The 12,864-nt window shown below is 44.1% G+C and overlaps 1 protein-coding gene across 6 annotated transcripts in view; it reads right to left on the minus strand.

Annotated features, from left to right (window-relative positions):
• Window positions 1–2,071, minus strand: part of dnajc27.S (DnaJ heat shock protein family (Hsp40) member C27 S homeolog) — a 16,391-nt gene extending 14,320 nt beyond the window's left edge. The window contains exons 1-2 of one of the 6 annotated variants that reach the window (XM_018264542.2): window positions 1,883–2,071; window positions 526–630 (exon numbers count right to left, since the gene is read on the minus strand). In XM_018264542.2, coding sequence (XP_018120031.1) covers window positions 526–612 — 87 coding nt within the window. In that variant the 5' untranslated portion in view covers window positions 613–630; window positions 1,883–2,071. 6 annotated transcript variants of the gene reach the window in all.
• Window positions 2,072–12,864: the final 10,793 nt, after the last annotated feature.

Consider the following 12,864-nt stretch of genomic DNA (forward strand, 5'->3'; position numbering starts at 1 on the left):
GCTAGACCAACCTGTAGCCAATTTAGAGCATTAGAGTTTTTCAACCTAATTAGGTAAAGGCTGCCCCAGTGATTATAACCATTTAACCAATACCATTGCCTGGTGATCCTGCTCATATAAAACTGCACCAACCCCGGGTATTTCTGTAGAACGTCCTCATTGATTTCATTTTCAATCCAAAGAGGCAGCTTTTTTTCACTCTACGGCACATATGCCTGCCCAGTCCTGCTGAAATGAAGACAGAAAAAGAAGAAAATCCAGGGCTTCAACAGAAAATACGCCAGGTAGGTGCAGTTTTCTGCAACAGGAACACCAGCCTGGGGTTATCAGGTAATCGTTTATAATCACTGGGGGTGCATAACATTTGGTACCCTCCAGTGTATTTAACTTTAGTTTACCTTTAAGAGAGACCCTCCAATTTTAATGCTGAATTACATGTTTTCACAGATATTTTCAATTTTTTTCCCTGCTGCTCCGTAAGCACAAACTGGCACGTTAAACGTTCCAAAGAGATGATGCCATTACCTTGCCCACTTCTGCATTCCCCATACTGATAACCTTAATGCGCAGAGGCTTCCGGCTGTCCTTTCTCTTCTGCAGGTGGGACTCCATGACTGTGTGTGTTTCCTCCTGCTGAGAGAGACAAGGGAGAGAGTGTGTAACACAATACTTGTGCATTTAGTGAAAGTGATACCTGAGCAGACACCGTCACACTGGAAATTCCCAGCTCTGGAAAAACGAGCAGAAACAACCCATGAGCTGATTCAAGTTTTACACAATGAATTTATAATTTATATATAGAGAGTGGACATATTCCACAGAGCATTGTATACAGACATTATACATCATTTCTATCTTTCCTTGTTAATATGGGCACACGGCAGAGAAAAAACATAAACACACTCACCTGATCTCAATGGCAGGGGCAGAAGGACATTGGGTGACGCTCACAAAGGGGAATGAGCAATGCAAGGGAAGGAGTGGAGAGAAAACAAGCCGAATTGGAAGTGCAGGAGGATTAGGATGCAGGGTGATATAGTGGGGGGCTAGATTGCAATAGGGAAAGAGCACTGGGTGATGGAGAGTAACAGGGAATGGGCACAGATGGGAGGAATGTAATAAGTGTTGGGGAGGATAAGGGTCCAACTGATGGCATCTTGAAGCAGCCTGACAATCACAGACCTAGCAGGGGTAAGGGGTAATTAGCAGGAGGGGAAGAGGAAGGGGCAGGAGGAAGGGATAAGGAGCAGGAGCGAGGGGAAGAGGAAGGAGGGAGGGGAAGAAGAGGGAAGAGGAAGGGATAAGGAGCAGGAGTGAGGGGAAGAAGAGGGATGAGGAAGGGATAAGGAGCAGGAGGGGAAGAGGAAGGAGGGAGGGAAAGAGGAAGGAGGGAGGGGAAGAGGAAGGAGGGAGGGGAAGAAGAAGGGATAAGGAGCAAGAGGGAGAGGAAGGGGAAGAGGAAGGAGGGAGGGGAGGGAGGGAGAGGAAGGGATAAGGAGCAAGAGGGAGAGGAAGGGGAAGAGGAAGGAGGGAGGGGAGAGGAAGGGATAAGGAGCAAGAGGGAGGGAAGAGATAAGGAGCATGAGGGTGAGGAAGGAGGGAGGAGTAGAAGAAGAGGAAGGGATAAGGAGCAGGAGGGAGGGGGGTAAGTGGAAGGAGAGTAGAAGGAAGGGATAAGAGAAAGGGGCAGGAGGGAGGCAAAGGGATAAGGAGGAGAAGGGGGTAATTGGCAGGAGAGTAGGAGGGAGGGAGGGGCATAAGACAGGAGTGTATGGACAGAATGAAGCGGCAGGAGTAAGAGTGAGGGGTACAGGAGTGGGACGGAGGAGGAGTGAGGGACAGGAGTAAAATCGAGGCGTACGGACAATTGGGGGCGCAGTACCTGTGCAGCTCTCTAATCGTCTCTCGCCGACGTACCCGGAGCAAGGACCTGACACTGAGCCGCCCAGGCTGCCGCCATCTCTCTGCACTACATGAACCGACTGGGATGACGTCACCTACGGGCAAAATCCCCTCATCTGACACTGACAGACAGATCCAGATTTGGGATTAGAGCGCTAGGACCACGCCCCTCAGTTTTGCGTTCCAAACCTCCCTTCAGCCGCCAATCAGGAGCTGTACAGGCAACAGTTCGGTATGGTCTCCTAGCAACTGCACAACGCGCCCTGACGCCTTCGGGATAGTCACGTGTTGCTGCTCAGAGTATTGTGTTGCTGCGTGTGGTGTTCATTTATAAAACGTTATATATATATATATACACACACACACACACATACACAGGCAACTGCTATGAGAAGCCTTTTATTTGATATCTGCCTGTATGTTTTTTCTTCTGTGTCTGAGTGTGGCTACAGTTATGAGGTAAAGTATAAAATGTGCTCTTTCTTCTCACACAGAATTGCTTGTGTTTATTCATTCAGTGTATAGTGTGTGTGAGAGAGGCAGCAGTGGTCTCTCACATTCAGTCACTTAGGGATAAACACAATCCACTGTTCCATTCGGGATTCGGCCTTTTTCGGATTTGACCCAGTCCTTCAGGCCGAACCGAATCCGCATATGCAAATTAGGGGCGGGGAGGGAAATCCTGTGACTTTTTGTCACAAAACAAGGAAGTAAAAAATGTTTTCCCCTTCCACCCCTAATTTACATATACAAATAAGGATTCGGTTCGGACGTATCTTTCGTGAAGGATTCGGGGGTTCGACCAAATTCTAAATAGTGGATCCCTAGAATCACTGCTGCTCCACCTATTTACCTCTCTGGCCCCAGTCGTTGAGCTTGAAGGGATTGGTAAGTGGGGGGGTCGTGGCTGGGGTCCCAGGGGTGGCGTCTGGCCAGGTGGCAACTCTACCCCCCCAGCCCACAGGGTTTTTTCCTAGTGTCCTGCTCAGTCTGACCCTAAAATGTTGCTTTATTATGTTTTCCAGCTGATTGACTCTATCCATGCAGTGCAGGGAAACATTCAAACTGCTGGAAAACAGTTGCTACATATACATATATATATATATATATATATATAGAAATCACAAAGCCCCGTACAACAAAAGCACCACCCAACTAAGCCCCACCCCAGATCCTGCCCCCACTCCACACCACAGTTAATCAACAATAAAGACATCAGTGCTAAAAACTGTAAACCCCCCACACACATTATAAAAAGCCATTGATTTTCAGGGCCCTCTTATAAATTAAAAAAAAAATTACGGCCCCCCATAAAAGTTTTTTTAAAAAACATTGGCACTAGGGCCCCCCCCCCTTACAAGTTAAACTTCAACTTTGGCTTCTTTCGTGACTTTGGATCCTTTTGGGACTTCAATTTTGGCCTTACGTGGCTTCAGGTCTTTTCGCAGCTTCGGGATTTCAATTTCGGCTCCTTTCGTGGCTTTGGGTCTTTTCACAGCTTTGGGACTTCAACTTCAGCTCCTTTTGTGGCTTCAGGACTTCAATTTCGGCTGCTTTCGTGGCTTTAGGTCTTTTTGCAGCTTCGGGACTTCAACTTCAGCTACTTTCGTGGCTTTGGATCTTTTTGGGACTTAAATTTTGGCTCCTTTCGTGGCTTCAGGTCTTTTCACAGCTTCGAGATTTCGATTTAGGCTCCTTTCGTGGCTTCAGGACTTCAATTCTGGCTCCTTTCAATGCTTCAGGTCATTTCACGGCTTCGGGACTTCAACTTCGGCTCCTTTCGTGGCTTTGGGTCTTTTTGGGACTTCAATTTTGGCTCCTTTCGTGGCTTCAGGTCTTTTTGCAGCTTCGGGATTTCGACTTAGGCTCCTTTCGTGGCTTCAGGACTTCAATTCTGGCTCCTTTCAATGCTTCAGGTCTTTTCACGACTTCGGAACTTCAACTTCAGCTCCTTTCGTGGCTTCAGGACTTCAATTTCGGCTGCTTTCGTGGCTTCAGGTCTTTTCGCAACTTCGGGACTTCAACTTCAGCTACTTTCGTGGCTTCAGGTCTTTTCGCAGCTTCAGGATTTTAACTTCGGCTCCTTTCGTGGCTTCAGGACTTCAATTTCGGCTCCTTTCAGATCCTGCCCACTCCACACCACAGTTAAACGTCCACAAAGACATCAATGCTTAAAACTGTAAACCCCCCACACACAAATTATAAAAAGCCATTGATGGTCAGGACCCTCTTATAAGTTAAAAAAAATTACAGCCCCCCATGAAAGTTTTTTTAAAAAAAAAACATTGGCACCAGGGCCCTCCTTACAAGTTAAACTTCAACTTTGGCTTCTTTCATGGCTTCAGATCTTTTCGGGACTTCAATTTTGGCTCCTTTCGTGGCTCTAGGACTTCAGTTTTGGCTTCTTTCATGGCTTTGGGTCTTTTCGCAGCTTCGGGACTTCAACTTCAGCTACTTTCATGGCTTCAGGTCTTTTCACGGCATCGGGACTTCAACTTCGGCTTATTTCATGGCTTTGGGTCTTTTCGCAGCTTCAGGATTTCAATGTAGGCTCTTTATCGTGGCTTCAGGACTTCCAATTTTGGCTCATTTCGTGGCTTCGGGTCTTTTCGCAGCTTCGGGATTTAACTTAGGCTCCTTTTGTGGCTTCAGGACTTCAATTTCGTCTCCTTTCATGGCTTCAGGTCTTTTCGAAGCTTCGGAACTTCAACTTTGGCTCCTTTCGTGGGTTCAGGTCTTTTCGCAGCTTCGGGATTTCAACTTAGGCTCCTTTCGTGGCTTCAGGACTTCAACTTAGTCTCCTTTCATGGTTTCAGGTCTTTTCACGGCTTCGGGACTTCAACTTAGGCTCCTTTCATGGCTTCTGGTCTTTTCGTAGCTTCAGGACTTCAGCTTCGGCTCCTTTTGTAAATTCGGGTCTTTTTGCAGCTTCAGGATTTCAACTTCAGCTCCTTTCGTGGCTTCAGGTCTTTTCTCGGCTTCGCAAACTTCAGCTGTTCGGTAATTCAGCTGTTCGGCGGTTTGTAACTACGGTTGATGCGGCACATCTTCAGAGCTGTCAAGGTGGCCCAGCTATTTTGAAAAGTGCAGCACAGCTGGCCCCCCCCTTTAGGCCCGGGCCGGTTACAGTAGTACCCCCTGTGCCCGCTTGATGACGGCCCTACAGACACACACACACATATATATATGTATATATACAAAAGAGTGTTGGAAAAACCGCACACACAGGACTTGTATAGATGAAAAAAGAAGAAAAGTTTATTACGACGTTTCGGCTCTGATACTAGAGCCTTCCTCAGGTTAAATACACAGTGCAAATAACAATCTATTTAAACATAAAATGGCGCCAAACATCAGCTTGTGACGTCATCAGAGCCTGGGTGCGTCACTAATTAGTGGTGCATAAATCAGTAACACTAAGCAGCCGCTATTCCTATACAGGTGAGTATCCCAAGTGTATGTGTAACATACTATGCGGCAGTGAGGGTGCTGTATATGCTAAAGCCGTGCTGTGATGAGACCCTTATACTGGTGCTGTTTTAAAATCGAATTGCCCTTACCCAGGAGGACCGCGAGTAGCAGAGGAAGAGGAGCGCTCATCATGTCGCCTCTGTAGACAGGAGGCGTGTCCCATAGGGAGATACTGAAAGCCCTTTACTTGTCCTTCCGATCAGGCGTCAGCTCACTGCCGGTGTATACCGGTCTCCCCGTCCATACCATTAGTAGGCCCCGCCTCCATGCGGTGAAGATGTCACTTCACCGCATGGAGGCGGGGCCTACTAAAAGGCTGATGTTTGGCGCCATTTTATGTTTAAATAGATTGTTATTTGCACTGTGTATTTCACCTGAGGAAGGCTCTAGTATCAGAGCCGAAACGTCGTAATAAACTTTTATTCTTTTTTTCTTTTTTCATCTATACAAGTCCTGTGTGTGCGGTTTTTCCAACACTCTTTTGTACACATTATTCTTAACCTGCACCCAGGCAGTTGGCCTTCATTATATGAGTGCTCCAGTCTGAGGAGGAATATATATATATATATATATATATATATACACACACACAAATAAGATCCGCACTCACTTTGAAAAAGGCCTCGGAGGAGGCCGAAACGTTAGACTCTTGCAATAAATTTTCTATAATTTTCATAAGTCCTGTGAGTGCGGATCTTATTTGTGTATGTTGAGATTGAAACTGTTAATACTGCACCCAGGCATTTGAAACTATGTATCGAGAGTGCTGGCTTCATGGAGGACTATATATATATACACAGCATGGAATTGGTAACTGCAACAGGCAGCCAGATAGAAATAGGTTTCATTGTTCATGGAGCAAAACAGGCTACTTAGCGATACTGAGAGATTTGACCTATCTGCTGCATGTAGAGAAAATCATAGCAAATATCTGATTGACTGCTATCTGATTGGCTGCAACTGCGCTGGTGCACCTGAACACTTATATCAGTTTGTTTATATTTTACAAAGCCCTACTCACACTTGTACAATGTTAAATAGGGAATATAACGAGTGAATAGGGACTGAAGAAGAAGCAGCCACGACTGTTTCCACCAGTGTAATCATAGCCAAGGACTGGGTGCAATATACACATCTTACCACTGGGCGGCAGTGTAGTTTAATAAATATAATTTCTAAGAATCTCAAATTGCAGTTTATTTGAAGACCATTTTATACATACTGTACATGAATTTGCTGAAAAGCGTGCTATCAAACAGCAACTCCCAGCACCAACAGTCGGGCTGTGAATAACTGGCTGACCTGGAATACCTGCAGGATTTCCAGCTGCACACACTCGGACTCATTTATACACATTTATATGCTTTTTTTTAATGCAACTAAACATGTTTTTGTCTGTTCTGAACACCTCTATTCTATTGATAGCTGAACAAGCGTCAAGTGTAAGAAAATGCGTCATGCACGTTTAAAAGAATATAAAATTGATGAGGGGGCTATTCTAAGCACTTCTGCAATGTACATTCATTATTTATTTTCTTTTAATTGCAAGATATTAAGAGATACATGTGCTGTTAATATGAATGAATTTTGTTACAACAGCGCCACCTACTGGTCATTTTCCCACCAGTCTGACCAGCAAGTAGTCAAGGAAGTTGTCAGGAGAAAGAAAGAGGCTGATGTTCTTCTGCTTAGGAATAAAAGGAGAAACCTCAGATAACTTTTCTCACATCTTTCCTAAGCAGAAGAACATCAGAGCAGCCTCTTTCTTTCTTTTCATTTAAATTAACAGTACATGTATCCCTTAATGACTTGAAATGAAAAGAAAATAAATAATGAATGTACATTTCAGAAGTGCTTAGAAAAGCCCCCTCATCAATTTTAAATTCACTTATTTTAAAGGTTTAACTATCCTTTAATAACAGGTGCTGAACTTTGGGACTACAGAGAATCTGTTTGAGTGGGGTACAGTGGGGTACAGGCAACTGGCTAAATAAGGGAAAGGCTTCCCTGGCAGGGAAAGAGTTCTATTGGATATAAACATATTGCATACTATATTAAGATATGCCCCGTCTGTAGCACGCTAAATGTTCCGCATAAGGGCATTATATGTATTGTGCCAGACTGACAGACTGGCATGGAGAGGGCATGGCAGGGAATAGTTGGCAGATAAGTAAATTAAATGTGTGGCCAGTGATTCGCAGTCACGGAGCCTATTAGTATTTCCATGTGAGAGCAAATGATACATTTCATGGTGATTGTGAGCGCTGGGTGATTATACTGTCAGGCACCAGTATCAGGGCGGCACTTGTAGCTGGGTATCAGCCATTGATTGCAGGCTTTGTGGCTCACCAGAATAAGATCAGCATCCAATTTCCAGGGCCACCACTGGCCGGGAGTTTAGTAATATAATCGAAGGGCATAGACTGAACGTACTTCTAATCCATCAGAACACACATCTTATATGTAGACCTGTAGCACATTCAGTAGTTACACACCTCCACCTGCTGGTTTTAGAGGGTATTGCAGTTTGGGTACTCCGTTGGTGCATTGCATTCACACACACTCATTTTGGTTTTATTTTTTTGCTTTTATGAAATATTGCACAAAATAATTTTTTTCCCAAGCCCTTGGGGAAAATGAGGAAACTTTCCCTGCTTCTGGGAAAATGATCTTCTGCTAAACTGCAACTCTGGGATTCTGGCACAGAAATGAACCCACACTTAAAACAGAGAGAAACGACGTAGTTACATCCTTAAATCGGGTTAAAAAAAGACAAAGTTTATCGAGTTCAACCCCTCCAAATGAAAACCCAGCATCCACATACACCCCTCCATACAAAGCGGTTAAAGAATCTTTTTATACCAACCCCTAAGAATAATCCTGGGAAACCTCCGATGCTCTGTATTATGGGGCAATGAAGAAGAGTATACAGGTATGGGATCTGTTGTCTCAGAGCTCGTTATCCAGAAAGCTCCGAATTACGGAAAGGTTGTCTCCCATCAATTTTATCCAAATAATCCACATTTTTAAAAATGATTTCCTTTTTCTGTGTAATAATAAAACAGTCGCTTGTACTTGATGCCAACTAAGATATAATTAATCCTTATTGGAAGCCTATTGGGTTTATTTCATGTTTATATGATTTTCTAGTAGACTTAAGGTATGAAGATCCAAATTATGAAAATATCCATTATCCAGAAAACCCCAGGTCCTGAGCATCTGGATAACAGGTCCCATACCTTTACCAGGTATCTAGCTATAGCTATACTGTATATATAGTGAATAAAGTACCCCCAATTGTAAATTATATAGTGAATAAAGTACCCCCTCTTGTAAAATATAAGGATATTATTAGTTACCGAGGAGTTTCATGACCATATAAAAACACGAGGCCGAAGGCCGAGTGTTTTTATACAGGTCATGGAACTCCGAGGTAACTTCTAATATCCTCATATTTTACAACTGGGGGTACTTTATTTATTATAATACACAAATTTTAGTGAGTCATGTGACAGAAATTACATCACTACTCACCGTTTATAACTGATGACATCACTACTCACCGTTTATAAGGATATCATTTACAGGATATTCATGGCTTTTGTGTATTATAATGATATTATAAGTAACCGAGGAGTTTGATGACCATATAAAAGCATGAGGCCAAAGGCCCAGTGCTTTTATATAGGTCATGGAACTCTGAGGTTACTTCTAATTTCCAAAAAGGGGCAATTTATTTATTATAATACACTAAGCTCAGTTTATAACTGATGTCACTAAGAGCCATTTATATAGTAAATAAAGTACCCCCTCTTGTAAATTATAAGGATATTATAAGTTACCGAGGAGTTTCATGAACATATAAAAACACGAAGTCGAGGGCCTCCGAGGTAACTTCTAATATCCTCATATTTTGCAACAGGGGTACTTTATTTATTATAATACAAAAGATTCAGTGAGTCATGTGACAGAAATGACATCACCACTCACCGTTTATAACTGATGACATCAGTACTCACTAGGGTTGGGCGAATTTTTTCGCCTTGTTTCGCCGCAAAAATGACGCCCATAGACTTGTATAATTTACATGATATTCATGGCTTATGTGTATTATAAGGTTATAATTTACAGGCTAGTCATAGCTCTTTTGTATTATATATATATATATATATGTGTATGTGTGTATTGTAAGATATGTGTGCTAAAGGGGCACAATATTGTGGGTATTTCACCAGCATTAGGCTGGTGAAATGTAAACTCCAGGGAAAAGTGTGTGGCTGCAGTTAGTAAAGCTGTAAATTCTGTACTGGCTTAGGAAAAGCTGTATAGTGGGTCCCTGGAGTGAATGGAAGAGAGCAGGGTGGGCTTTTATTCCTTGCTCCATATAAGGTTTTGCAGCTGCCTAATTAGATGTAGTTTTGCTAATTAATTTGTAGTTAAAAGGGGGTGTGGAGTAACACCTCAGGGCTTCCCCCCTAGAGACCTCCTTGAGTGGAGGGAGAGTGCCTGTGTGCAGCTGGGGACAAGACAGTGAATTCCTCCTGTGTCAAAGTGTTGGAGAGAGCTCCGAAGACTGGGGAGGAAAAGAGAAATCCCTTCCAGGACACAAGAATGTCTCGTTTGTGCCCCAGAGAGGATTCTGGGAATTGTGTCTGCTGGAAGCCAGTGTGGGCTAAAAGCGTGAACACCAGTGAGGGTGTGAAAGCGGGACTGTTTCTGTTATTCCCTATGATGTGTAGCAAGTGTGCTAAAGATTTGTGTTCATGCCAAATAAAAGCCAGAGAGCATTCCAGGGGCGGCAAAGAGCCGCTCCTGCACCTTTAAGAGCCAAATTTCCGGTTTTTAAACCGGAAATTCGGCTGTACTATTGCTCTCCGCAATAGTGTTACTGCCTCCCCTCCCCAGAAACGGTGCTATATTTATATATATATATATATATAGATATAGATATAGATATAGATATAGATATAGATATAGATATATATATATATATATATATATATATATATATATATATATATATATATATACCCTTTAAACAAAACAGGGATTGTTTGTCCATATATTGCAATATATTTAAGCTGAACAACTACGTCAAAGTCATCCCATATCTGGCCAAGCAGCAAGTAAGTTGCAGGTAAAACTTAGTCCCTTTGTAAAATGTATAATGAAGCAATAGAATTCTTAATGAATCAGATAAAATTAAGCGTAGGACTGGCCAGATATGGGATGACTTTGATGTAGTTGTTCAGCTTAAATATATTGCAATATATGGACAAACAATCCCTGTTTTGTTTAAAGGGTAAGGCATTTTTCAGTAGCAGTAGCACAAAATGTCTCTGTCTTAAATATATTGATAATGGGTTGAGTGCAGAGGACTCTTGTATTTGACTATATGTATTTTGTGGTCACAGCCTCATTGCACCCCCGCCTAATGGTTTTAAAAAATAGTGGTGAGCACAACTTTCCCTTGTTGCTGTGTAAAATCAGTCTAAAGCATTAGTAATTTAGCTAGTGCCGTATGGGTCCCCTTGTGTACCTCCCCCGGCCTCCTTACTGCATTATGCCCATCACTTGTCCTACAATGAACGTGTATGGGGGGCTGGCCCTGCTCCCCAGGTATTTACAGCACAGTAAAGCACTTAAAATAGAAAATGAATGTCAATTTAAAAAATGCTCAGCGAAGTATACTGACTACGTTTGCATTCAATTTCTGTTTGGTTTTAGATTTCTTTTAACCTGCAGCTTAACTGGGTCATGGTTAACAGCCCATAAACATGCCTGCCATCAGGGAGGGGCACCAAGAAGTGGGTAGGAAAATGGCTTGGGCACTGGTCTGTGGGTAGGAATATGGCTTGGCACTGGTCTGTGGGTAGGTAAATGGCTTGGATACTAGTCTGTGGATAGGAAAATGGGTTGGGCACTGGTCTGTGGGTAGGAATATGGCTTGGGCACTGGTCTGTGGGTAGGAATATGGCTTGGGCACTGGTCTGTGGGTAGGAATATGGCTTGGATACTAGTCTGTGGATAGGAAAATGGGTTGGGCACTGGTCTGTGGGTAGGAATATGGCTTGGATACTAGTCTGTGGATAGGAAAATGGGTTGGGCACTGGTCTGTGGGTAGGAATATGGCTTGGATACTAGTCTGTGGATAGGAAAATGGGTTGGGCACTGGTCTGTGGGTAGGAATATGGCTTGGATACTAGTCTGTGGATAGGAAAATGGGTTGGGCACTGGTCTGTGGGTAGGAATATGGCTTGGATACTAGTCTGTGGATAGGAAAATGGGTTGGGCACTGGTCTGTGGGTAGGAATATGGCTTGGGCACTGGTCTGTGGGTAGGAATATGGCTTGGGCACTGGTCTGTGGGTAGGAATATGGCTTGGATACTAGTCTGTGGATAGGAAAATGGGTTGGGCACTGGTCTGTGGGTAGGAATATGGCTTGGATACTAGTCTGTGGATAGGAAAATGGGTTGGGCACTGGTCTGTGGGTAGAAATATGGCTTGGATACTAGTCTGTGGATAGGAAAATGGGTTGGGCACTGGTCTGTGGGTAGGAATATGGCTTGGGCACTGGTCTATGGGTAGGAAGATGGCTTAGGCACTGGTCTGTGGGTAGGGATATGGCTTGGGCACTGGTCTGTGGGTAGGAAGATGGCTTGGGCACTGGTCTGTGGGTAGGGAGATGGCTTGGGCACTGGTCTGTGGGTAGGGAGATGGCTTGGACACTGGTCTGTGGGTAGGAAGATGGCTTAGGCACTGGTCTGTGGGTAGGGATATGGCTTGGGCACTGGTCTGTGGGTAGGAAGATGGCTTGGGCACAGATAATTCTCATAGTAATCCTCCAGCACATGCTCAGAGGTTCAGCTCAGCCTGATGCTTGGCTAATGGATGGTAATGAGACAGAGTGTGGTCAATGGCTGTTGCAGATTGTACTTTGCTGCCAGGGAAGGAGACGGGTAATTAATTAGTGGGAGCAGATTCTCACTGTGGGTGAAATGACAAACACGGAGATGGCTGTGGAGCGAAAGCGTTAAGGGTAAGGCCACACTAGGCGATAGCGCCGCGATTTGACTCGCGGCGACTTTTCGCCGCGACTTTTAAGCCGCAATCGCTGGGGAAACTTTTGCGCTGGCGTCTATGGGGAATCGCGTAAAATCGCCAGCGTAAAAACACACGCGGCGATCTTTTTTCTATTGTCGCTCGAAATCGCCTAGCGAGGCAATTTCGAGCGACAGTAGAGAAAAAATCGCCGCGTGTGTTTTTACGCTGGCGATTTTACGCGATTCCCCATAGACGCCAGCGCAAAAGTTTCCCCAGCGATTGCGGCTTAAAAGTCGCGGCGAAAAGTCGCCGCGAGTCAAATCGCGGCGCTATCGCCTAGTGTGGCCTTAGCCTAAAGCTCAGTGATGTGGGGATCAACGTGGGGGATGTATCTCCAGAACAATTATATATTACCCCAGTCCCTAACCCAAAAACAGCCCAAAGAA

The sequence above is a fragment of the Xenopus laevis genome, chromosome 5S (assembly GCF_017654675.1).
Source record: "Xenopus laevis strain J_2021 chromosome 5S, Xenopus_laevis_v10.1, whole genome shotgun sequence".
Classification (NCBI taxonomy): domain Eukaryota; kingdom Metazoa; phylum Chordata; class Amphibia; order Anura; family Pipidae; genus Xenopus; species Xenopus laevis.